The sequence below is a fragment of the Pelophylax lessonae genome (assembly GCF_965119305.1).
Source record: "Pelophylax lessonae genome assembly, chromosome: 6".
Classification (NCBI taxonomy): domain Eukaryota; kingdom Metazoa; phylum Chordata; class Amphibia; order Anura; family Ranidae; genus Pelophylax; species Pelophylax lessonae.
This window is the reverse complement of record NC_138773.1, coordinates 247,416,345-247,443,060: the sequence shown is the minus strand read 5'-3', so window position 1 is coordinate 247,443,060 and position 26,716 is coordinate 247,416,345. Positions and strand designations below refer to the sequence as shown.

Genomic DNA, 26,716 nt, shown 5'->3' with positions numbered 1-26,716 from the left:
CAGGTTGAATAGAATGGCAATTTGTAATGTTAGTTTTGCCAATTCACCATGCTCACCTTCATGGGCTGAGCAATGAAGATCTGTTGTTTCAGGGATCTGCCAAACCACTGTTACAAAAACCCCTCTTATAAGGGTTTAATGGGGCCAATTATATCATAAGTATCATGGCAGTCAGTGTTCTGATAAACTTGAGGCACTGTGTTGCAGAAAGATTTTTAGTTGAGAGGTTCTCCTTCACCCATTGTTTGACTACCAATATCTTTTCTCTCGGGTGAGAAATAGATGTGCTTGCTGTATTGAAAGTAAGCCAGATTCTGAGAAAGCTCTGGGGGACTTTTGGGGAATTTTACAATTCATAGACAAACGGTGAGCATAGACAAGACTTCTTCTCTCTAAAGAAGAAATCGTTTTTTGCTGTGTGCTAGAAAGAGTACATTGTCAAGGTAGTAGTGGATTCTGACACCATGCAACAATGGTATGATTGTCAGAAAACTTTAAAATTGTCCAAGGAGAAAAATGGCAGATGTATGAATTGAAGGCAGAGATCTCCAACTGCAAAGCAGAGATACAACTTAAATATTTTTTTTTATGGGGAAGTCAAGATACATGTCCTTTATGCCGATAGACAGTATCTGATCTTTGGGAAGAACTGAATGTAGGCTGGTTTGGAGTGACTCCATCCTTTATCAATATCTGGAGATGTCTTTATTGAGTATCCTGAGATGTATTACTGGCCTTCAGTCCCTGGTTTTCTTCCATACTAGGAAGATTCCAGAATACACCCCCTTGAAGAGAAATAAATAATTAAACCTATATCTATATCTGCCTGCAATACAAGATTTAGACCTCAAACCAGATTCATCAACCACCAACATAGGTGTCAGGGTGAGTTCCAGCATGCCAGAATGTGACCCATGTCACTGTAGAGATTTTCACTTTAAGTAGCTCTGCCAGAGTATCAAGTGACCACCCTCTGGTGAAGCTTGCGCAGAACAGTTTACAGATCCACTTGGAAGTCTTCCTGCACATGTGCCAATGCTGTAGGCCTAGGGTGGCACTTTGTAGGGGGGGACAAAAGAAACCACCCCAGCATAAAAAAAAAAAACAGCCTCCTCCTGGCTTCTGCACGAAAAGAGTCCCCACCGCTTGTGCTACACTTTTAGTGTAGCCCCAGTCTTATGGGCCGTACTGGGCTGGGTGGCAGGGCCTTGGAGGCACATCGGTCTGGCGCCCCCATAAAGCGGCCGCACTGCTGCCAGTATGATAATACTGGCTGGCGGCCGATGACTGGACTGACGTTTGGACAGAACGGCGGCCGCACTTAATTCAACTTGCGGCCGCCAATACTAGTAAATGTGGCACTGGCAGCAGGTCTTAGCAGCCTAATGCTCTGCCTACCCTCCCCTGAGGCATACCAGGCTTTTGTAGTCTTCTGGATGAGAAGTAAAGTTGGAATATTTACTTTTTTTTCCTCCTGGTTTTTGCAACCTGCTGATTTGTCTTAGGTTTTTCTTTATAGGAACATCTTAATGCCAGTTAATCCGTTTTTATTCAGCAAAATGTATTGTAATTAAACACACGCAGGTAAAAGATCTTTCAGTCTGCCTGTTGACATATTTTGGGGTCATTTTTGTCCTGAGTCGTAATGCTTTGACTATTAAACTGGTTTGTGAATGTCACATGACCACCTTCAAATGGAACTGTAGTTGGGCAGGTCCCCATCCCCAGTGTTCTTTCTGAGATAAGTGGCACTGACAGCCACGAGTGGTACCTGTGTTGTCAGATCAGCATTAAATGTCCAATAATCAACAAATATGGATTTGGCCCAACCCTATCTGCTGGACAAATGTGATGTAATTTAGGGGTATTTTAGCAGGTGAATATGAGCACCTCCACCACTGTTATCACTTAGCACTGGCATTTGTTCTGACATCAGTTCGAGATGTTTCAGTGATCATTCATGATTCATTGACCGGTGCATTTGACCACCTTCTGATGTGCATTTACCTGTGCTTAATGCATATTTTGCATTCCAGTAGACTTGTATAGGTATGGCAAACCTACTTGAAGCAAGCAAAAGCCTCTCAACACAGCTTAGGGTCCATTCACACCAGCTGCTGCGTTGGTGAAGCGGTAAAGAGGAAGGTGTGTGGTTTGCAGATGACAGGGGGGGGTCTTAAATGGGAAGGGGTTTGGCCTTTGCAGGAAGGGGTGGGTCATATTTAAATTAGGGGTGCACGAGTTAAGTCAGGCATAGGGCAGCACAAAACCTAAATACACCACTGACATGCGCTGACATTCGCACATGTGCTGAACAAACTCCATTGTTAAAATACACATTTTGGACCCATAGCCTTGCAGGGTCTGTGCACTCAAGGCTGTGGTGCATATTGTGCACCCTACAGTCCTGCAGATCCTCAGACGCGACCAGTAGCAGAAAAGGAGGTGACCTCTGGGACAGAGAAGTGCAGAGTAACAATATAGAGCAGGGATCCTCAAACTATGGCCCTCCAGTTGTTCAGGAACTACAATTCCCATCATGCCTAGTCATGTCTGTGAATGTCAGAGCTTTCCAATGCCTCATGGGATGTGTAGCTCTGCAACAGCTGGAGGGCCATAGTTTGAGGATCCCTGATATAGAGGCTCAGCTAGAAGTGTCTAGCGCTGGCACAGTACAGATAGAATACACCCAAACTAACAACGTAGGAGACAGTCTTTGGATCTGCAATATATACGGTATATGAACAAGAGTGGGTGATACTACAGAGATATCAGAAAATAATTTTTATTTCTGTCTGTGTTGCTGTTGGAGAGTTCCGGTCACTCCCTAACTGGCAAAATGTTGTCATTAGGACAGAAAGTGAAGGGAAATCTCTCTAACTGAGATATAGATATCAGTAAAAAGACAGGAATACTAATCATTCCTTTTTCTATCCAAACTAAGAAGAAAAGTTTTGGCTGAACATACATTTCATTTCCTATCCAATATTAATACAGTAAACATACAGTAAATCCAATGTATATTGATGAATGTTGTGTCGTTTCACTTTGCATGACCTCATGGAATAAGCCCAAAAGTCAGTATGTGGGCAAAACTGTTGGGAAGATGACCTGATGCTCTCACAGTACGATGTTTTGGTGACAATTTAGAAATATTAGGATTCCGTGTAGGCACTATTTTCACTAACTATTTAGATGTTCCCATGTATTTTACATACTAACACAATCAAAGAATTAGACAAAAAAAGGACCTGAGGGGGTCCATGTTTTTACAATGCCATGTGGTGGTCTAAACCAGGAAAAAATGCTCCACCCCCATGCTGTCAGTAACCATGGTACAATGGTAGGGTGGGCAAAGGCACAACATCTTTCAGGGTGTCAGATCCTGGACTACCTATTATATTCTCCCTCATTGCAAGGAAAAGAAGAAGAATTTAAATTCTAACAATAAATTGAATGTTAAAAAAATATTCTGCTTTTCCCCCAGACTGATATTCTTGTTTAAGAACATTACCAATATTATTTATGTGAATGGCATATATTCTGTAATACTTTGTACAGAATGACGAAGAAGCATCACAGTCATAATATTCCTCCTCTTGGTCGTTTCTTTTGAATATCATAAAATCCAAGATATATTCATTCCTGTGAATTTAACTCAATAAGTCGTCCTGCAAACACAGCGAGTGTTCCGATGACACAAACTACCATGAAGCCTGCCAAGAGGACATGATCGAGCACCATTGCAACAAACTTCCATTCTTCGGATGCCTGCAGAGAGCACATGGGTTATTTAGAAAATGATATATTATAAATAGCACACTGAGAACAAAACGTTGGCTGATTCTACATGAACCCATGGGTCTAAAATCAGACCTATTGCCTTCAAATCATTGGTGGTTTAGTGGGTAAAGCCTCAGCTCTTCCTACCCCTTCACTCTTAAAAAAAATAGAAAATCAGTGAAAACATCAATTTGTAGTGGGTAGATCCTAAATGCTGCAGAGAGCCGCCATATGTAATGATGATTTTTTTTTTTTTTATAGTTTTGGTGAGGGAGTAGAACCTCTATCTGGTCTTTGTTGATGTCTGGGCCTTGATATGGGAGATTTACCCTCGCTATTCATTCTATTGACCATTGTCACCAGAAATGAAATTTAGGGAAAATACAATAACTTGAGTTGTTAGCAAAACAGGAATAGACGAAAAATATTTCAGTGGGGACACTAGTTCAGGTGCTAAATGTCTAAGGCTCCGTTCACATCTAGGCGTTTTGGGGCGTTTTTGGGGCGTTTTTCTGCTCTAGGATCAGCTCTCAAAACGCCCAACAAGACAAATCCTATTCATTTCAATGGCCCCTGTTCACATCTGAGCGTTTTGACGCTGTATACAAAACGCCGAACGCTCAAAAAAGTACATGAGCTTCTTTTTGGGCAGATTACAGGCGTTTTCCATTGATCTCTATTCAATCTAAAAACGCCTGCACAAAAATCGCGGTAAAAATCGCGGTAAAATCGCGGTAAAAAACGCCGCAACAATCGCGGTAAAATTGCGGTAAAAAACGCGCGAAAAACGCTACGCTCAGGTGTGAATGTAGCCTTAGAGGGAGAGCTGCACAATTAATTGTTAAAAAAATCTCGATTCGATTCTGGTGCGGACCAACAAAAGGGTCCTGTGCAAATTTTGGTCCGAATGCGATGCAAATTCAGCCTTACAATCTGTAGGGCTGAATTCGCAAGACATCGCATGTGATTTGCTGAGCAGTGTGCTGCGAATCACATGCAATGTCTGACATGGACAGAGACAAACAGCTCTTTCTTTAGAATAACAAAAGGGGAGAGGAGACAGAGGGAGACCCTACCACCTTATCCACCTGAAGCAAACCAAAAAGATCTTTTAGCCTGGACGGCTATACAAGCTTGATAGGTCATGGTGCTATAAGGCACACATGACCCACAACGTCTGGTAAGTGATTGAATCTTACCTTTGTCACAGTGATATTACAAATATCAGGATTATTACTGAGTGGACAGAGTAATCATCGCGCTGAGCACTTGCACTTTTGTTTGGAAGTTTGCACACAGGACTTACTTTATATTGCACATTTATTGGAATTTTTATTTGGAAATTTGCACTAAGGATTCACTTTATATATATACTGGACTTTTTAGAATTTTGGACTTTATATTTAATAATTTTTTATGGAATATGACCTACTAATTTATTATTCTACACATTATATTTGTTATATATTAATTTTATGAAGTTTAATATATCCACTTTTATTGTAACTATTTTAAAGCAAGCGCTATAGGTAGCCTTTCAGACTACTTACCTGCAATATCTGGCATCGCATATGTGTGAACCGGCACTAAGCCTTTTTCTGACAATTGTTGCTTACAAGTTAAAATCAGTATTTTTTGCTAGAAAATTACTTAGAACCCCCAAACATTATATATATATATATATATATATATATATATGCTTTTTTTTAGCAGAGACCATAGAGAATAATATGGCAATCGTTGCCATCTTTTATGTCATACTGTATTTGCACAGATGTCTTTTAAACGCAGTTTTTAGGGAAAAAATACACTTTAATGAATTAAAAAAAAAAACGAAACAGTTAAGTTATGCCCATACACACGTTCAGATAATTGGACGACTTATGGTTCGCATTTTGTTGAATTATCCTAACATCGAATTCAACAATGCATACAAACCGTATGATTTTTGTCGTACGATTCGGGAAAAGCTTCCTGGTTGCTTAGCTACGTATCAGATGGTGCAAAACAAAAACAATGGCAGCCAGGCTTTTTCCGTGCTATTTTAGTGTTTCTGATCATGCGCGGTCTTTGTCGATCGATTTTTAGCGGACGCATAGTGTACTGATGAAACGATTGTCGTTCGCGGGGCTATCGTACGACAGAAGTTTTCCTGTTTGTCCCTTCGGATTTTGTTGGATGAACTGTCGTGATTGGTTGTCGAAAGCTGTGTACTAATGATCAGATTATCGTGCGATCAGGTCGAAAACTAGTTTTATCGTACGATTATCGGAACGTGTGTACGGGGCATTGGTCCAATTTTTTCGTATAATGTAAAAGATGATGTTACGCCAAGAACCATGAGAGGACCGTCATCTTTATTCTAAGAAAAAAAATTGTGATTACCATTTATTATCCAGAATCGTGTAGCTCTACTAAGAGGGGATTTATCTCTGGAGAGATTTACTTTCACTTCCTGCTGTGTGTACAAAAGTCTCCCAAATGGGATACAGATGGCAAAAAGATCCTGATAGGTATTAAAAAAAACAAAGCCTTGACTTTAGATATACTTGAGGCTACATTCACATCTTGGCGTTGCTATTTACAGGTGTTTTTTAGGCGTTTTTATGGATGTTTTTTCAGGTGTTTTTAGGATGACAAGTGACCAATGAAAAAAAATAAAAACGCCTGTAATCTGCCCAAAAAGAAGCTTGTGTACTTTTTTGAGCGTTGAGTGTTTTGCTTAAAACATCAAAACGCTCAGATGTGAACAGGGGCCATTGAAATGAATAGGATTTGTCTTGTTGGGCGTTTTTTGGGCTGATCCTAGAGCAGAAAAACGCCCAAAAACACCCCAAAACGCCTACATGTGAACTTAGCCTTAATTATTACAATAAATGGTCACTGTAGACTTAATCCTACTTACTACTAGTTGCTTTCTGTTCTGTATCAGTCCTCTCCCCTGCGTGATTGACACCAGAATGATAATGCCCCAAAAATCTTTTTTTTTTCTGAACCACTCAAATACATTCAGTCCTTAAGATTACGCTATTTGGCCTAGGGATCAGTAGACTTTATCTTTATTGTATTTGGCCTAGGGATCAGTAGATCTTATTTTTATTGTATTTGGCTAGGGATCAGTAGATCTTATTTTTATTGTATTTGGCCTAGGGATCAGTAGACTTTATCTTTATTGTATTTGGCCTAGGGATCAGTAGATCTTATCTTTATTGTATTTGGCTAGGGATCAGTAGATCTTATTTTTATTGTATTTGGCCTAGGGATCAGTAGACTTTATCTTTATTGTATTTGGCCTAGGGATCAGTAGATCTTATCTTTATTGTATTTGGCCTAGGGATCAGTAGATCTTATCTTTATTGTATTTGGCCTAGGGATCAGTAGATCTTATCTTTATTGTATTTGGCCTAGGGATCAGTAGATCTTATCTTTATTGTACTTGGCCTAGGGATCAGTAGATCTTATCTTTATTGTATTTGGCCTAGGGATCAGTAGACTTTATCTTTATTGTATTTGGCCTAGGGATCAGTAGATCTTATCTTTATTGTATTTGGCTAGGGATCAGTAGACTTTATCTTTATTGTATTTGGCCTAGGGATCAGTAGATCTTATTTTTTATTGTATTTGGCCTAGGGATCAGTAGATCTTATCTTTATTGTATTTGGCCTAGGGATCAGTAGATCTTATCTTTATTGTACTTGGCCTAGGGATCAGTAGATCTTATCTTTATTGTATTTGGCCTAGGGATCAGTAGACTTTATCTTTATTGTATTTGGCCTAGGGATCAGTAGATCTTATTTTTATTGTATTTGGCCTAGGGATCAGTAGATCTTATCTTTATTGTATTTGGCCTAGGGATCAGTAGATCTTATCTTTATTGTACTCGGCCTAGGGATCAGTAGATCTTATCTTTATTGTATTTGGCTAGGGATCAGTAGATCTTATCTTTATTGTATTTGGCCTAGGGATCAGTAGACATTATCTTTATTGTATTTGGCCTAGGGATCAGTAGATCTTATTTTTATTGTATTTGGCCTAGGGATCAGTAGATCTTATCTTTATTGTATTTGGCCTAGGGATCAGTAGATCTTTTCTTTATTGTACTTGGCCTAGGGATCAGTAGATCTTATCTTTTTTGTATTTGGCTAGGGATCAGTAGACTTTATCTTTATTGTATTTGGCCTAGGGATCAGTAGATCTTATCTTTATTGTATTTGGCCTAGGGATCAGTAGATCTTATCTTTATTGTATTTGGCCTAGGGATCAGTAGATCTTATCTTTATTGTACTCGGCCTAGGGATCAGTAGATCTTATCTTTATTGTATTTGGCTAGGGATCAGTAGATCCTATCTTGATTATATTTGGCCTAGGGATCAGTAGATCTTATCTTTATTGTATTTGGTCGAACATGGATGACAAATTCTGTGATAAATACCTTATTGGATTCCTGGTCAGATTTCATGGTTTCTGCTATATACTTGACTCCTTCTATAGCACTCTTGACTTCAGGGTTCTTCAAGATTGGTGACTGGTAGGTCACAGCAGCTGGACCCAGTTTTCCTGAAATTTCCGATATGTCAATGTCTTCTGCAAAAATCTTCGGGCCCTGCTTTTCTTGGGAGGGTCGTTTCATGGTAGAGAAGAACATCAAATTTGGGATTGTTTCAATAAATACCTGAAAAAATGGGGACATTGATGAGTTTTGTTTTAGGTGTCATTGGCCTTGTTTATCTGACAGAAGAATTGTCTATGTCCTATGCGGGTCCCAGACAGAAACTATACTCCTATGGATTCTTCCAGCATGGCATGGAAATATGAAAAACTTACTGTCTGCAATGTTCATTGGATGTAGGGTTTTATTTCAGACACATGTTCTGTTCAAGAAAAATTTATTTTTCTTAAAGTGATATTAAAGTCTTGTTTTTTTTTTTCTTGTTTTAAAATAACATGTCATACTTACCTGCTCTGTGTAGTTGGTTTTGCGCTGAGCAGCCCAGATCCTCCTCTTCTCGCATCCCTCTTCTGCACTCCTAGCTCCTCCCTCCTGCCGAGTGCCCCCACAGCAAGCAGCTTATTCAGACACATAGCCGCAGCTCAGGCCAGCCCCCTCTCTCTTCTCATTGGCTCACTGACTTTGATTGACAGCAGCGACGTCCGCTGCTGTGTCCCAGGCCAATCAGAAGAGCCAAGAAGAGCCAGGGCTCTTGTACAACATCACTGGATCAAGATGGGGCTCAGGTAAGTGTTTGGGGGCTGCTGCACACAGAAGGTTTAATTTTTTTTATCTTAATGCATAGAATGTATTAAAAGAAAAAAACCTTCTGCCTTTAGAACCACTTTAAAGTAGAATTAAACTCTCTCAATTGACATGAACTATTTTTTAGCTATCTAACTATCCTTATTCTGCTAGCTTTAGTAGATAGATAGAAAGGTATATTATATATATTATATATAAAAGGTATATTACATATCTCTGCCCCAGAAGAACCGCACAATCATCCCTGAGGCCGGCCGCACCGCCCCCCACCCCTGTTTGAACCTTTTTTTGCAATACTTCAGTTGCTTTCAGGTTTCTGGCCTAGGCCAAAATGATGTCATACATCCCAGGAGTGTTCATGGGCTTTTTATTTCTTTCATCTACAGTAGGGGAGAAGGTACTATGTACAGTTCACCCTCCTGCCTCCATGCCTGTGCTAAGAGCAGATGGATTCCAGAAGTAAATGCTACATGAACCATCTGTCTTTACTCGAGATGGCTGCAGCCAGTAATTCTAGGGGGTGTTTTTCAAAGTGATTTCTCAACAAAATAAAGCATGGAGACATAGATGGATGGGGGATTTTGCTTTGAATATTAAAAATGAATTAAACAATGTTTTTAGTTTGTGATGCTCAGATACAGTTTAGTTCCACTTTAAAGTGCACGTTCATCCTAAACAATTTTTTGGGATTTTGGATAGAGTATGGAAAGATTGGAATTGTTGCCTATTTTTTTTTGTTTTACTGCTACCTGGGGCTCCATTATAGAAAGTTCCCTTCAATCTGTCCCAGTGGCATAAGTTTACTAGAAGGGAAAATCTTCAACAAAAACACAGAAATAAAGTGCTTTTTGTTAGAGGGGTAGGAAAAGGTTAGAATCCCTGTGAGATTTCTATTGCTGTCTGTATCCATGTTGGAGATTTTCCTTCATTTCCTGTCTGGTTAAACAGTTGTCACCAGAAAAGTAAGTGATGGGAATTTTTTTTAACAAAGCCTCGGATGGCAGCACAAACCCAGAAGGGTCTTTCCACTCAATCAGAGAAAAACTGGCTGGACATTTACTTACTTACATTTAACCTCCCTGGCGGTATGATTGTTTCGGATTTTAGGTGCTGAAAGCGGTACCATTATTTTGCTAGTAATTCTTAAGGACGAGCAGCCCGAACCAACTATTTACATATGATTTTTTATGATAAAGTTTGAAACACAAAATCATAAATTATAATATAATAAATAACTATAAATAAGTTAAAGTATATATATATATATACAGTGCCTTGCGAAAGTATTCGGCCCCCTTGAACTTTGCGACCTTTTGCCACATTTCAGGCTTCAAACATAAAGATATAAAACTGTAATTTTTTGTGAAGAATCAACAAGTGGGACACAATCATGAAGTGGAACGAAATTTATTGGATATTTCAAACTTTTTTAACAAATAAAAAGCTGGAAAATTGGGCGTGCAAAATTATTCAGCCCCTTTACTTTACATATGTGTGTGTACATACGTATATATATATATATATATATATATATATATATATACATATACACATACATACATACATATATATATATATATATATATATATATATATACACACACACATATATATACACACACATATATATATATATATATATATATATATATATATATATGTATGTATATATATATCTATATATGTATAGATATATATATAGTACAGTAAAACTGCAGGAAAGGGCACTGGGGGGGGCAAACTAATGTCAATTTATCTTATTTTGTAATGTAATCCGATAGGATTACAATATATCAGTGTGTTTGACTTTTCAAATTTGCCGACGGTTCCACCCCCCTGCAAGCGTCACGTTGCAGGAGACGGAAGCCGGGGCTCACAGCATCGGGCGGAAGAATTTTAAGTCAGCAGCTACAAATACTGTAGCTGCTGACTTTTACATATTAGGACTTACCTGTCCAGGGTTCCCGCGATGTCGGCACCTGAAGCCAATTTTCATATCAGCTCTCGGGTGCTGCCACCGCCATTCAGGGCAAGGGAACTCGGCAGTGAAGCCTTTCGGCTACACAGCTGGTTCCCTACTACGCATGCACGAAGCGCGCTGCGTTATGTAATTGGCCCGACAGCAGAGGAAGAAGGAGGGGGGCCGAACTTCCGAGGGACAGCGCTGTGCAGCTGTCTCCCGGAAGTGGAGAAGGATACCTGTGAAAAACAGGTACCCATTCCCCCCTCCCCCCTGAAAGGTGCCAAATGTGGCACTTTTGGGTGGAACTCCACTTTAAATCTTGGTATGCTTTGTCTAATTCTTCTAGTTCTGTGCACTGATCCAGTGTGAAGTGTTGCCTTTGTGCGGGAGCTTCTTGTAATAAAGGCTGGTCATTGCTGGTCTCCCCTTGTGCAGGGTGACTGGTCTTGTCTTGGCCCCCTCCTATAGTTTTCTGCAGGTAGTGCTCTCTGCACAAACATTGTACAGTACAGTAATGATGTTATTTCTACTTTTAGATGTGAATATCCAGGTTTGCAAGGGCTTTTGATGCATACAAAGGTGGATTTATATCTTTTGTGGCTATAAAGTGCTACTAAACCCAGGAGGCTGCATTCACTATATCTGGTCTCCCACAGTAAACAGAACATGGAAATGCAATATTTTAGTAAATATAAACCGCTAAATACCTTTTCTCATCAGCAGTATATAGCAGTCTTGTGACGTCTATCAGCGTCCGGCCGAGCACTGGTTATAGCTTGTAGGAGGAGTTTTCATTCTCTCCTGATTGTACTATGAGGCTGCAGGACCCCTGACCCTTTGTCTGGACAGTGCTGATTGGCCCTGTGCTGATCACGTGCACCCTCCCAAGAAAAAAAAAAAAAACTCTCTAGCAAGACACTCCAAACTGAGCATGTGCAGCTTGCCCCCCAATGCTCTGTTCTATCAGGAGATGGATTGGGGACTGTGGAAGAAGGGGAGGATCAGAGAAGACAGGATCAAACAGCCTTTTTACACAATTCAACAGATTAACCCCTTAGGTTCCACAGTCAGTATAACAAGCAGATTTTACTGTTGTGGGTTTAACCTTCTTAGCGGTATCCCAGAGCGTGACTCGTGGTTACATTTTACTGTCAGAAGTGGTAGCCCCGAGTCATGCTCGGGGTAGCATTGCAGAGTGCCAGCGGAGCCTCCTTACCTGCCAGTGGAGTCCCCTTACCTTCTCCTGGCAATCCAGCTATGTCCTTAGCTCTGATCGCCGGCTGGCCGGCGTCTGACTTCCTGGTTCCAGCAGCTGCGGCGCACGGGAGCAGAACTGGGCGGGAAATTTGAAAGTGAAAACATAAATAAAAGAGGTGATACAATGTAATCTGAGAGGATTACACTGTATTTCCTCAGATTACCTCAAATCTGACATTTGATACATTAGAGTGCCTGACATTATACTGCCATTTGTGCCCATAAAAATATAACATGGCATCAAAAAGCGCCACTTTACTAAACCGCTTTTGGACCAGTTGAGTGACAGCGACATGGTGGTGCTCGCAGAATTGAGCGATAATAAATCGTGGGGTCATTTGTCGTCTGACACTGACCTGGCAAATGACAACGGCGATGATCCTGTACCTGACCTCAGCGATGTGCGCACTTGGTGCGCTATTGACTGCGATACGGACCACGTAGCGTCCCCAAGATTCCCGTTCACTGGATCACCTGGGATGAAGGTAGATGTTGAGCGTGACAACCCTCTGGCATACCTGCAATTATTCGTCACTGAGGAGGTAATTGAAAAAATCGTCACGGAGACAAATTGCTACCAAGAGCAGCAATCCCCTATGCTGCATGCCAGGTTTTCCAGAAGCAGAAAGTGGGAACCGGTGATGAAAGAGGACATCTGGAAGTTTCTGGGACTCATCATTCTTCAGGGGTTGGTGGGGAAACCCTTCCAGAAATGGTACTGGACCACCTACAAGGTACTGGCCACTCCGTTTTTTGGCACCGTGATGTCAGAATAACGCTTTTCCCTGATTATGAAGTATTTCCACTTCACAAACAATGATGAGTTTGATGAGGCCATGCATCCTGCGCCCAAACTGAAAAAAATCTGGGAGGTATGGCAAATTATTGTTACCAATTTCCAGCGGACCTACGTGCCAGAAAGGGATGTCAGTGTAGATGAAAGTTTGATGGCCTACAAGGGACGCCTAAGCTGGATTAAGTACATTACATCCAAAAGAGAGTGGTTTGGCATCAAATCCTATATGCTCTGTGAGTCATCCACGGGGTACAACTGGAATTCGATCATTTACACCGTAAAGGCCCAAAGTTCAACCCCAGGTACAGCGGCTATGGGATGGCCACATCATCTGTCCTCACACTGCTGGAGCCATTGCTGAACCAGGGATATTGTGTGACCATGGACAATTTCTACACGTCCCCGGAAATGTATGAGGTTTTGCTACAAAACAAGACTGACGCATATGGTACCGTTAGGCCTAACCGACGAGACATGCCATCTATGTTTGGCAAAAAAAAACTAAAAACCGGAGAAATGGTTGCCTGGCAGAAGGGTAAGATGAGGGCAATGCGATGGCAAGACAAGAAGGATGTGTGTCTCATGAGCACTGTGAACAATACCTCCACTGCCATGGTCCACACAAAAGGTGGGAAAGATGTGCTGAAGCCGCATGTCGTGATAGACTATAACAAAACCATGGGAGGTGTCGACAGAGCCGATCAGACAATGACCTTCTATCCGGCTATGCGAAAACAGCAAAAAGAATATCATAAGAAGATATTCAGACATCTTCTGGAACAATGCCTTTGGAACGCTTATATCCTGCACAGAGCAAAGAGTGACAAGCCTCTTGTTCATTCTGAGTTTATCTGGAAGGTGGCTGAGCGGATTTTTGTCAACCATCAGACTCCATCAGTAGTTGTAAACAGACCTGGACGTCATGCTGTTGACGTTGTCAACCCAGAACGCCTGACTGGTCGTCACTTTCTGGATTATATCCCGCCAGCCGCAAAAAAGGCAGCACCTATCAGGATGTGCCGTAGTTTGCTGCTCAAAGAGAGATGGCAATGGAAAGGAAGTCTGAAAGGAAACCAGGTTCAATTGTCGTGATTGTGAAACATGGGACTTTGTGCAGTCCCATGTTTCCAAATTTATGAAACTCAGGATGTTTATTGAATTTTCTTTGTTTGACAAATTTAATTATTTATTACATTATTGAATAAAATTATATTATTTATTAGATTATAATTCATGATTTTGTGTTTCAAACCTTATGACATCTGGGATGTCTACTAGAGTCTTGTTTGGTCAGGTTTAAGTCAGTAATTACTAAGAATTGTAGGCCTACAGTACATAACACCAAATTTCCATGCAGAAACGGTACCGCTTTCGGTACAAAATTCTAGACATAATCATACCGCCAGGGAGGTTAACAATAATACCTTATAGAAGAAGGACAGCTGAAGCTCGTTCGCTCATTCTGCATCCCTGTGACCCGTTTTCAGCAGACAATTGACAGACTGATGCTACACCCACCTAGGTTGAACCAGGAAAAAAAACCCCAAAAAATACTTCTCTTTTAAGGTATACTGTGTATCTAAGTGGAAGGATTTGTGCCTGGAGTTTAGCTTTAATTGCAGTAAGCCAATCTGCTGAAGTCATCCCAGCACCAAATGGGTCTGATTGAAACATGAAGTTTCTACATTTTCTGATACCAAAATATTACATTTATGAAACCATCTTTAAAAAAAAAAACCCAAAGCAAAATGAAAATCCAATCCAATATTCGACAAATAATCATAGACATCTTGAGTCCTGTTTATGAGGAAGTTGCAAAGTCGCTCCCAACTTCCGTATTTCCCTGTTCAGCTCAAGCTAACTTCATGTTTGTGGGTATTGTGGGTTTGTGACAATTTCTGAACATGTTTTTCAACTGTGTACATGCACTAAATTATCATTCACATATAAAAACTTTTTTGTAGGGACTATCCTTTTGTAGCAAATTCCTAATTCCAGTCTTTCTACTTACACTGTCCCCCTTTTTATTTTGGTCAGAAATAAAGACCTAAGAAAATAATGTTGCTATTTAAAGCTAAATTCCAGGCAGATATTTTGTAGTTATTAAAAAAAAAAAGATTTAAAAAGTAATTTACTTTCAACTAAAATAAGTAACTCAATCTGTCTTGATACCAGGCCCATGTCATCCTTGCAAACAGAGCTCAGACTGGGAGAGGGGGGAACAGCTTTAGGAGCCAATTAAGTTTTGCTCTTTGCACATGTGCTGACAGGAGAAGAGAGCAGAGTTCTGACTTATGCAGGCCGTACATGGGTCAAATTCCGAACGATTTGCTGATTGAAAATTGGTGGATTTTATAATCCAATGGTGCCACCATTGATTTAGAAATTCGACCAACCAAGCCTTTACTTTCACCTCCTGTTGCTATGGAAGGGAAAAATTTGTGGCCGGGAATCTTCTTTTCTTTCCAGGTCACAGCTCATGCACATTTATTTTTCTATTATATTTCTCACACGATTCTCCCATCATTGATTAGAAATTCATTCATTTTTCAAAAAAATGTCCAACTTGCCCGATCACTCAAATTTGATGGCCACACAAAAATCAACCATTGCTGCGGCCCCACTAATGGTCGAAAATTGAACAATTATTAAAAGGTGCGATTTTCGAATAAAAAATTGCTTAGAATTCAACATGTGTATGGCCGGCCTTAGGAGTGTGTTGCTGCTCTTGCGTTGTCCAATCGGCAGCAAGCAGGGGACACCACGTAAAGCGTAACTACACTTCACTTTTGTTGAGAAAACACTTTCCCCTCAGCAGTGGCGGCTGGTGCTCCATGGGCCGAGGGGGGGGTCAGACCCCGGACCACACCAGGCCGCACACCATCTCCCCCACCCTACCCCACAGCAAGACAGGAGACAGGAGAGGAGAGGACAGACAAGACAGGACAGGCAGGACCCCTCCGCTCACTCACCTGGATGCAGCAGCAGGCGGTGGCGGCTTTGGCTTCTTCCTCCGTCTTCTGTGTCTCCTCCCTCCTCCTCCATGCAATGGCATGGCTTCTCCTTTCGGCCAATCGGGAAACGGGTCTCAAAACCCACTTCCTGATTGGCCAGGAGGAGGATCTGTGTGACAATTGCAAATTTTCATTCGATATTGTCACACAACTGGGTGGGCTCGGGGCGCACTGCTCTGCGCCCCGAGCCCACCCTTTTTTTTTAGCCTGTGAGAGCCTCTGACTCTAATAACATGGTTAAAAAAAGAGCCCCATTGAACTCCATGCATCCAGCGCCCCCTCATGTAGATTAGGGGGGCGGACGCATGGAAAGGGGGGGGGGGCGGCGCCCCTGCGCCCCGTATGACCAGCTGCCACTGCCCCTCTGGGTGATCTATGTACAATGCAAGGATTATAACAATGTTTGTTAAAGATTCTTGACTTTTCTTTTTCTGAAGAAATCCCTGTTTGTTCCTCTGTTCTTCTGTGCTGACTGGGTCTAATGGGAGTGGTTTCATAATTATCAATCAGCTGTGCAGCTGCAGAGCACTAATGAGGAAATCTGCTGGGCCTGCATCCCTTAGACGTTATTTTCTTTTGGGAATATCTCACCAAAAATTAAATTTTTGTTGCAGGGGATGCCAGAAATCTGACTTGTATCTTAGGCAGACTTCTGGGAAAATTGGTGAGCCAATCACACAAGCAGGAAATGATGTTTCTGGGGTGTGGTCAGTACACATTCTGTTTACAGAACAGCTCCAGGTAGCCATATTGCATTGCATTTTCAGAAAATTACAGCGGCTGCAGAGTGAAAAGGAAAGGTAATTTTTAATAACATTCAATTACAATATGACTTGTGTCGCAAGTGTATACGCTTTATTATTTTTTCTTTATTTGCTATTTTTTTCCCCATGAAAGTGGAGTTACCCTTTAAGTCTAAAGATCTTATTCACGCGGCCGATTAGAGCCATTCACCGCCAAAAATCAGAGCATTTTCTGCAGCCAACGTTAGTAATTAATTATGGCCACAAAGCCAGTACACATCTATGACAGGCTGGTAGGTACCATAACTGTTCTCATGGAAACGGACATCCAAGGTGTTACCTATGATAAGGACTGATGAGCAGCCCTGCTCAAGTGGGCTCAATTTATTTTGTCACACTTGCATGGGCCTGTGGCTGCCTCCCCTCCCCGCCCCCCCCTTACTTTCCTCATCGTCATATGTCTATCTCACCTATTACGGTCTGCTTATTTGCACGTGCTTGTAACATTAATAAATAGTGCACTGCTTCTTTAAGAATTCCACACACCTGGCTGTACAGGTACAGTCAGCCAATCAAAAGGAATAGAACCTGCCAGATTGTGTGGGGCACATTATATAAGGGACCCGGCCTAGGTGTGTCTTCCTTTTGGGATCATCACAGCAAGATAGCTATCCACCGTCCCACCCATCGCGAGCACTTATTTGTGGTTTTGTCACCCTCGGAATTCGGGGGGGGGGGGGGACTGGTTTATGTTTAAATATGTTGTTTGCTTGAGTTTTTATAACTAAGCATTGAGGCTACGTTCACATGTAGGCGTAGCGGATCACGGGCAGAATCACCATGATTCTGCCCGCGATCCGGAATCATTGCAAATCGCGGCAGTGTTAATTTTGGCAGCAAATTTCGATTTCGTTTCAGTCATAGTCTTTTGACTAAAATGCCATTTTAGTTTTGGTTGTATTTTAGTCTTTTGACTGAAATGCGATTTTAGTTTTAGTCGTGTTTTAGTCATCTGAATTGTTTTAGTTTTAGTCATATTTTAGTTGATTAAAATCTCATACATTTTAAACAAATACAAATCGAATAGGTTTAGGTTAATTGTAATGCATTATTTAAACATTTCTCTAGCATTTCCAAATGAATTGTATACTCCTGGAGTAAAAATCGAATAATATATTATTATAAGGTTTGAACACGCACTACAGACACAGATTTAGTCCCCATTCACATTAGCGCGACTTGTCAGGCAACTTGGTCGCCTGACAAGTGGCGGTGGTTCGTCTGCCATTGATTAGCACAGGACCCGTTCTAATAGGAGCTCAGACTTAGAAAAAAGGTCCTGTACTACTTTGGGGCGACCTGGAGGCGACCTGCATTGACTTGAATGATATGAAGTCCGTGCATGTCGCGCCGAGGTCGTGGTGCACGCTGTGCACCGCGACTTCACAGGTCGCCCCAGCAAGTAGCGTCGTCCCTGTCTGAACGGGGTCTTAGCCATTGTGATGCGATGCCCGTGATTTGCAATGGCACCCCAAACGCTGTGCGATGTTGCTGCAAATTTCCGCCTGCCGAATCGCAGTAACATCGCGCAAACAGAATCGCGTGACGCCTGATGCCCAAAAACGTTCTGCGATTCTGTTTGCGCGACATCGCACAGCGTTTGGGGTGCATTGCAAATCACGGGCATTGCACAGGCGTCCCACGATTTGCAATGATTCCGGATTGCGGGCAGAATCGCGGTGATCCGCTACGCCCACAAGTGAACGTAGCCTTAGATATTAATACTTTTTTATTATTATATTTTTCTTTATTGATGAAATTTGAGATATGGTATTTATTTATGTTTTAAACCAAAATAAAGTGCCGCTGCCATTAAGTCCCGGTTCACACTTGTGCGATGCGGGAAGGCTGCGAATTCGCAGCCTGTTCCTGCATCGCAAACGCACCCCTGGCAGTTCACACTGACATATGCGATACGCAGGGGGTGTCAATGAAATCTTAACGACACCCCCAGTTTGATCGCATATCGCAGTGCGATCTGACAGTTTGCACAGGAACGGATCGCACAAGTGTGAACCACTGTGCGATCCGATCCAGATGCGGCTGGAAAAAAAGGTCCTGTGCGTGTTTGGTGTGGATACAGTGCGAATTCAGCCATACAAAGTGTATGGCTGAATTTGCATCCGCACCTCCGATTGCATGTGATGAAGGAGCAGTGAGCTCCGAATTACATGCGATCGGCGCACTCGCAGAAGTGTGAACCGGCCCTTATTGCCACATCTAGTGTCTGGTGTATGTATTATTTTTGATAAGGTTGTCTTTCGGGAATAAAGGTTTTCGGTATTGGGGTATAGTGCAGCCTGCATTTCCCATGGTTTCAGATAGAGTGTGTCCAGGACTGCTCATTTGTCACTAATTGCATGTAACACTTAGGCCTCATCCACACTGCAGCTGATAAACTCACATTTTTGTGAGTTTTGGCCTATAAGCTCCCCTCTATGTTATCCTAGGTGTTCGTGCACACATGGACTTTTTTGAAGTTCATCAGCAGGCAGTTTATGGGCTGTTGTCAGAATGCCCTAAAATTGCATTCAAGAGCAGTTCTTCTGGCCACAAAAAACGCTGAACGCTGAAAAACACGCATAAACGCGCTTTTATAAGCATTTAGCGTTTTTTACATTGCAGAGCTGAATGCCATTTTACAAAAATGACCAAAAACACTAACGCGAAAAAAGCTAAAAAAAAAAAAATTAGATTAAAAAGCGAGATTAAAAATTGCTGTTTAATGCATGTTTTTTAAAGCAGCAGTTTCTTGCCAGCAATCTGACATTCAGAAAGACTTTTTGGAACATTCTGTGTGTATGGAGCCATAGATGTCTGTTTAGGTCTGGGTCACACTGGTGCGACGTACGCTCCAACTTTGGAAGCACGTCACATGATGTGCACAAATCATTGGTTCCCAATAAAAGCCATCTTAACTGGTCCGAAACAAGTCAGTCTGACTTTGAAAAAGGTTCCTGCACTACTTTGGTCCCACTTTGGTCCGACTTCAGCCCATTCAATATCACTGAAGTCGGATCAAAGTCGGATTCTAGTCCGATTCGTGACATCCGGCATGGTGATTACAGCAGCAGGAAAAGGAATTAATATCACGCTGGGATTGTTTTGATTGGTCAAAGGACAAGTCGGACTATCTCAAAGTCTGAGCAAAATCGTATCCTGTTCATTGAAGTCGGATGGAAGTAGGACCGATGTAGGACTGATGTTGCAGGGCAAAGATGGAGTGAAAGTCATAGAACAGTCGTGTCGTACCATAGTGAGCCCCGGCCTTATACATTACCAGGTATTGTGCTTCACAGCCTGTCATTGATTTTACAAGCTTCTGGCGCCAACTGATTGCAAACATCTGTGATCCCAGCCACAGAAATACTATTACGCTTTTTGGTGGTGCAGAGCTGTAATTGGCCATGTGAGTGAGGTCTTATAGTGAAAGCGGTGTCACCTTACTGACTGTACTGTCTGTCAGATGTGTATAAATCACAAACCTGGCTGGGCAGAATTAAAAATCTCTGGGCGATAAGACAACTGTATTTGCAGTATTTATTTAGCTGTTTGTCTGGGGTTCTGCTTTAGTAAATCTAAATACACAGATTAAATCCATATATAAGAACTGTTCAACCAGCCAAATGCTCTGCATTTTTGTCCATCCAGTTCTATAATTCACTGTATACAGCTCTTCGACACAGCACAGGTCTGTATGGTGGGGGAGGTGGGGGGACCTGAATTTTCTTTCCTGTAGTTTAGTAACACATATAGGTCTCCCATCCTTTGATTGGACTGTGAAAAGAGAAGAAGCAGACGGAAGAGCTTATTTTTGTCACCCTGCTCTCTCCTTCTATCAGCATGCTCCTTGCACTGCAGGGCAACTTGTTGGCTCCATGTGCTGCTTCTACCTACCCCAGTCTTAGCTCTACTGTACAAGAGGCTTGGAATCAGCCTCTACAAGAGGCTCATCCAAACCAAATTCAGGTACTTATACTGCTTGCATTTAAACAAATATATGCAGTGACTACAAAGTTGCATTACATTCTTTCTTTGATATTTGCCTGAAACTGAGCTTTAGGACTGGCCATACACTATCCAATCTAGTTGCACAATGTCTGTACAATTTCATTTGTAGTTACTAAAACTATGTAATATGAGGACAAACATAATCACTTTATACAATTAAAATCCAATCAGTAAGACCCTTGCACTACATAGTTGATGGTAAATCTAAAGCCACTTGTACAATAAGATTGTATGGTGTGTGGTTTGCTTGAAAAAGAACACCTAACTGTGTGGACATTGACAGTCAAACACATTGTTATGTACACTGTTAAAGTCCAGCTTACCTTCCTGACCCAGGGAGGCATAATGTGAGTACTCGGAGAGCGATGATGAGTGTTGATCACAATGACAGTAATAATAATTGATGTGATGACCAGCACCATGGTGAATAACATATATTTTCCAATCAGGGGAACAGCACTTGAGGTGGATGGGATCAGTTCAACAATGACCAGAAGAAACACAGTCAGGGACAGCAGGACAGAGATACTTAGGGTCATCTTCTCCCCTGCAGATCATAAAAAGAGATTCATAATCATTGTTTACATTGGGAAAAGTGTCATCCAAAAATCATATGTGGCTATTAAACCACTTGCCGACCGCCGCAAGTACATATACTGCGGCGGTCACCCCCGTGCAGGAAAAGTGACGTACCGGTACGTCACTCGCCTGTGAGCCAATAGGGGGCGAGCGTGCGCCGCTGGAGGCGCGCTCCCGCCCCCGCTCCTTCACGTACACCTCTGCGCGAGTGACCGGCGGACCCGATGTCCGCCGGTCACTAGCGATCGTCAGTTACAGAGGGAGAAAGGCAGGCGGCTAGTGTAAACAAAGCCGCCTATCATTCTCCCCTGTGTAAGTGCAGAGATCATACGGTCCTGCTATGTAGGATCGTAGATCTCTGCTGTTACATGAACAGCCACATCCCTGCACAGTTAGAAACACGCCCCTAGGGACACACTTAACCCCTTCTTCTCCAATAAAGTTAACCCCTTCCCTGCCAGTGTCATTTTTACAGTAACAGTGCATATGTATAGCACTGATTACTGTAGTAATGTCACTGGTACCCCCAAAAGTGTCAAAAATGTCAGTCAAGGGTCCGATCTGTCCGCCGCAATGTCGCAGTCCCGCAAAAAAAATCGCAGATCGCCGCCATTACTCGTTAAAAAAACAACAAAAATGACAAAAATCTTTCCCGTAGTTAGTAAACGCAATAACCTTTGCGCAAACCAATCAAAATACGCTTTTTGCGATTTTTATTTACCAAACATATGTAGCAGAAAACCAATTGGCCTAAAAAGGGGAAAAAATTTTGATTTTTACATTTTTTTGGGGGAATTTCATATAAAAAAATGTGAAAAATATTGTTATTGTTTTTAAAATTTACGCTCTTTTTTTGTTTATAGCGCGTGATCAAAAAATCGCACAGGTGATCAAATACCACCAAAAGAAAGCTCTGTTTGTGGGAAAAAAAGGACGTCAAATTCGTTTAGGTATAGCGTCGCAACGACTGCGCAATTGTCCGTTAAATTCAAACAGTGCCGAATCGCAAAATAGGGCCTGGTCAGGAAGGGGGTAAAATCTTCTGGGGCTTAAGTGGTTAAAAAACTAGGGAAGAGAAGATAAGAGAAAAAGTTTTTGCCCAAGGTCTCTGATATGATTCCGTCTTTAAAGCATAACTCCACTTTTGCTGAGAAAACAACATTCCCTTCTGGGTGATCTATGTACATTTAACATCTAGTAAACTGAAATCTGATGGATTACTTCACTTTTAAAATCGTCAGTGCATGAATAACACTTGTCAGATGTGAACCTGTTAATTGTGGCATTTTTGTTAGTATTTTACTTTGTTATACAGGTCAGAGAGAGAGAATGACTTGAATATACTTTATAATGCAGTCTTTACAATATATATACAGACCTTAATCACTTGCCGACCGCCGCACGACTATTTACTGTGGCAGTCAGCCCCTACTGGGCAAAACAACGTAGAGCTACTTCGCTCGCCCGCGAGCGCGCACCGCCGGAGGAGGTGCTCCTGCCCCCGCTCGTTCACTAACATCCCCAGGCGAGTGACCCGCGGCTCCGATGTCCGCCGGCTACTCGCGATCCCCCGCTGGAGAGGGAGAAAGGCAGGCGGCTGATGTAAACAAAGCCGCCTGTCATTCTCCCTGGTGTAACTGCAGAGACTATACGATCCTGCTATGTAGGATCCTATGTCTCTGTGGTTACATCACAAGCCACGCCCCCCTACAGTTAGAATCACGCCCCTAGGGATACATTTAACCCCCTGATTACCAATAAAGTTAACCCCTTCCCTGCCAGTGTCATTTTTACAGTAACAGTGCATATTTATAGCACTGATTACTGTAGTAATGTCACTGGTACCCCCAAAAGTGTCAAAAATGTCAGTCAAGGGTCCGATCTGTCCGCCGCAATGTCGCAGTCCCGCAAAAAAAATCGCAGATCGCCGCCATTACTAGTTAAAAAAATAACTTTTGCGCAAACCAATCAAATACGCTTATTGCAATTTTTTTTCACCAAAATTATGAAGCAGAAAACAAATTGGCCTAAAATTTTAAAAAATTTGGATTTTTACATTTTTTTGGGGGGGAATTTCGTATAAAAAAATGTGAAAAATATTGTTATTTTTTCAAAATTGTCGCTCTTTTTTTGTTTATAGCGCAAAAAGTAAAGATCGCACAGGTGATCAAATACCACCAAAAGAAAGCTCTGTTTGTGGGAAAAAAAGGACGTCAATTTCATTTGGGTACAGCGTCGCAATTGTCAGTTAAAGTCACGCAGTGCCAAATCGCAAAATAGGCCCTGGTCTTTGAGCAGCCAAATCCTCCGGGGCTTAAGTGGTTAACATTAAAAGAGTTGTAAAGTCTCAAGGTTTTTCACCCTAATGCATTCTCCACTTACACTGTGCAGGGAAAATAAACAGCCTTGTGCAAACCCGCGGGACGCCAAGCAAATGGCCATGCGTTCCACCCGCGTAACCGGAAGCCGGAAGCCGGAAGTGGTTGCAGCCGGAAGTGACGTATTGCGTATTCGGACGGCTTGACGCGTTTCGCTCCGCCAATCAGAGCGTTATCAAAAGCTTTTGATAACGCTCTGATTGGCGGAGCGAAACGCATCAAGCCGTCCGAATACGCAATACGTCACTTCCGGCTGCAACCACTTCCGGCTTCCGGTTACGCGGGTGGAACGCATGGCCATTTGCTTGGCGTCCCGCGGGTTTGCACAAGGCTGTTTATTTTCCCTGCACAGTGTAAGTGTAATTTTATTTTGCGTGCTAATAAACGGTTTATACATACTGCACGATGATGGCCCTTTTCTTTTCATGAACTGGGAGAGTATTGCCTGGATATAGAGTGAGAGGCATTGGTTCGGCACCCTGCTCCTGCTGATGATCTATTGAGGGGTCTACTTCATAAGACCATTGTTAAGGCGTTTTTATATCCAGCTTCTGGTGAGTGGGGAACCGAGAGGGGAGCACTATCTCACCTGGACTGAGCACTGGCACTTTCTTATTTATCGAGCACAAGGCACTTGTATGAGCACAGAGACTTTTCACTTTAAGAATATTGGTTGAAGATTACAGAAATTTGCGGATTTTTTATATATACCTATTTATATACATAATTTTTTCTGATGCATATGATAATTTTTGTATTCTTTTTCACATGGAATGTTTTATTATTCATAATTGATATTCATGGTTGATATTTATTTGATTTGTAAGCACAGGTTTTATGGTTGCACTCAGCACAGCTTTGCATTAGCACTTTATTATTGACACATATTTATTAGGTGTTTTTAGCACAAGCAGCGCAGGTACATAGTTGTTTTATTGTTTGAAAGGTTACACCTTTTATACCTGCAGCAGCTTATTTTAGTTTATAATTTATTTATTTATTGGCACCTAGTGATCCTAAGCGCAAACCCCTCACATTTGAATAAGCATAGATTGATGCTGTATATTGAGCACCATAAAGTACCCATTCCTACTTTGACAGTGCTGCCTCCCTCCCCAATTTATTGCAGTGATCCTATAAATCCTTATCAATAACATACTCACACACCCAGCAACCACCCAGATAGAAAGGATAACTTGCCACAAATTTGTTGCAGTGTTGAATTTTAAGTCTGTTAACTTGCTGAACATTTTCACTGGCAAGTTGTACACTCGCAGAGCACTTGAAGATGCTACAGGGTACTCTACTTACGCAAGCGCCACTTCATCAGCATCTTGGCAGTTGTAGATTAAACAGAGGCCAAGATGGCGGCTTCCACAGAATTTTTTAAAACATAATCATAATACCTCAGACTGAACAAAGAGGAAAATAGAACCTAAAGTCAAAAGTAGAATAACATCTTATTTAAAAAAGAGTTGGCTTACTGGTTGCCATTGTTGCTAAAGAGATAGAGTCTGTTCACCTAGCTTAGTGAATAAGCTGAAGTTGCGCTCACTTTAATCAACCAATCACATGCAAGCAAGACCCTGTATTTTATAACGTGGTAGTAAACCATGGCATTTAGCACAAGTTCTAGTTGACACCTTTCCAATTTGTAGCAAATTTGTGTGGCAAGTCTCTCGCAAGAACAAAGTTGCAGTGGTGAGTCTACAGTAAGAGCGCTGCAAGTCTACAACATGAAAATTCAGCCACAGCGACCCCTGTGGTGGGATGACTATTGCACAACATAACTGAACCAGGACTTGCAGCAGACTTGCAGAATGTTTGCAAAGAAAGTTGATCTGGAGTCATGCAATGCGGACTTGCTGAAAACGGGCAACAAGCTTGTGAAGCCTGGCAAGTCTAGCAATAGCTTAGCAAGTCATTTTCAAACTTGCAGCTCAATTGCTTGCTATCTGGGCAGCACTGTTCGGTTGAGATCCAATGCTATGCCACTACACAACTGGTCCCATGCTGCCATCTTCTTTTGAAGTCATCAGGGACTGTCTGTCTCTACCAGATTTTTACAGATGGCCCCGAGATGACACACATGCGCCGCATCATGAGGGGGGGATGGCTGCAAAAAACATGCAGACCCCCCTGATGAAGTGGCGCTTGTGCAGTAGAGTACCCTGTAGCCTCCTGGGATGCATGATGTGAGTATTCCAGAAGGCTGCATGAAACAAATATGTCATTCTTACCTCATGTCTAGGGGTGTATGTAGGCTGCAGACACTTTCAGCAGTTTATTTTGACATTAAATATATGAACAGGATGGAAGGTCAACTATTGTTTCCTCACAAAAAGTTGCATTGGCAACAAACCCTCTCCTACCTCCACTTTTTTCTCTCTCATCTCTCAATCAGCATAAACAGACCCTCTTGGCTGAGTGCATATTTATAGAATGCTCTGCAGGTTTCCAAGCCTGCATGTCCATCTATCCTCTAAAATCTTCAGCGGTATGGGTGACACTAAAAAAATGTTTAGAGGCTTATGTAACTGAAATCTCATATGACAAAACAATTCTCATAATAGTCCTACATACCTGAATCAGTAGGAAGGTAGAACACCAAACCAGTCAGAAATGAGAAGAGCAGACAAGGAATGATGACATTGACAATAAAGTAAAGAGACAGCCTCTGCAGGACAAAGTGATAGGTTATGTCCAGGTAAGGAACATCTGGGCAGCAAGTATAAAAAACCCAGTGCTTCCAGCAGCGATAATCCTTCATTAACCACTCCCCACTCTCCATGAAGTTACTGAGGTCTGGACGGTCATTTTCCTGAAACACATAGAATTAGAAAAATAACTGGTCACACTTAGAACACCCCCAGGTGCA

At 41.9% G+C, this 26,716-nt stretch overlaps 1 protein-coding gene across 2 annotated transcripts in view; it reads right to left on the bottom strand.

Annotated features, from left to right (window-relative positions):
* Positions 1-3,467: 3,467 nt before the first annotated feature.
* LOC309558337 (acetylcholine receptor subunit alpha-1-B) overlaps positions 3,468-26,716 on the bottom strand; it is a 124,297-nt gene continuing 101,048 nt past the window's right edge. For both annotated transcript variants that reach the window (XM_082261404.1, XM_082261403.1), the window contains exons 6-9: positions 26,422-26,659; positions 21,205-21,428; positions 8,216-8,455; positions 3,468-3,771 (exon numbers count right to left, since the gene is read on the bottom strand). In XM_082261404.1, the coding sequence (XP_082117530.1) occupies positions 3,640-3,771; positions 8,216-8,455; positions 21,205-21,428; positions 26,422-26,659 (834 nt within the window). In that variant the 3' untranslated portion in view covers positions 3,468-3,639. The remainder of the gene's footprint in view (positions 3,772-8,215; positions 8,456-21,204; positions 21,429-26,421; positions 26,660-26,716) is intronic.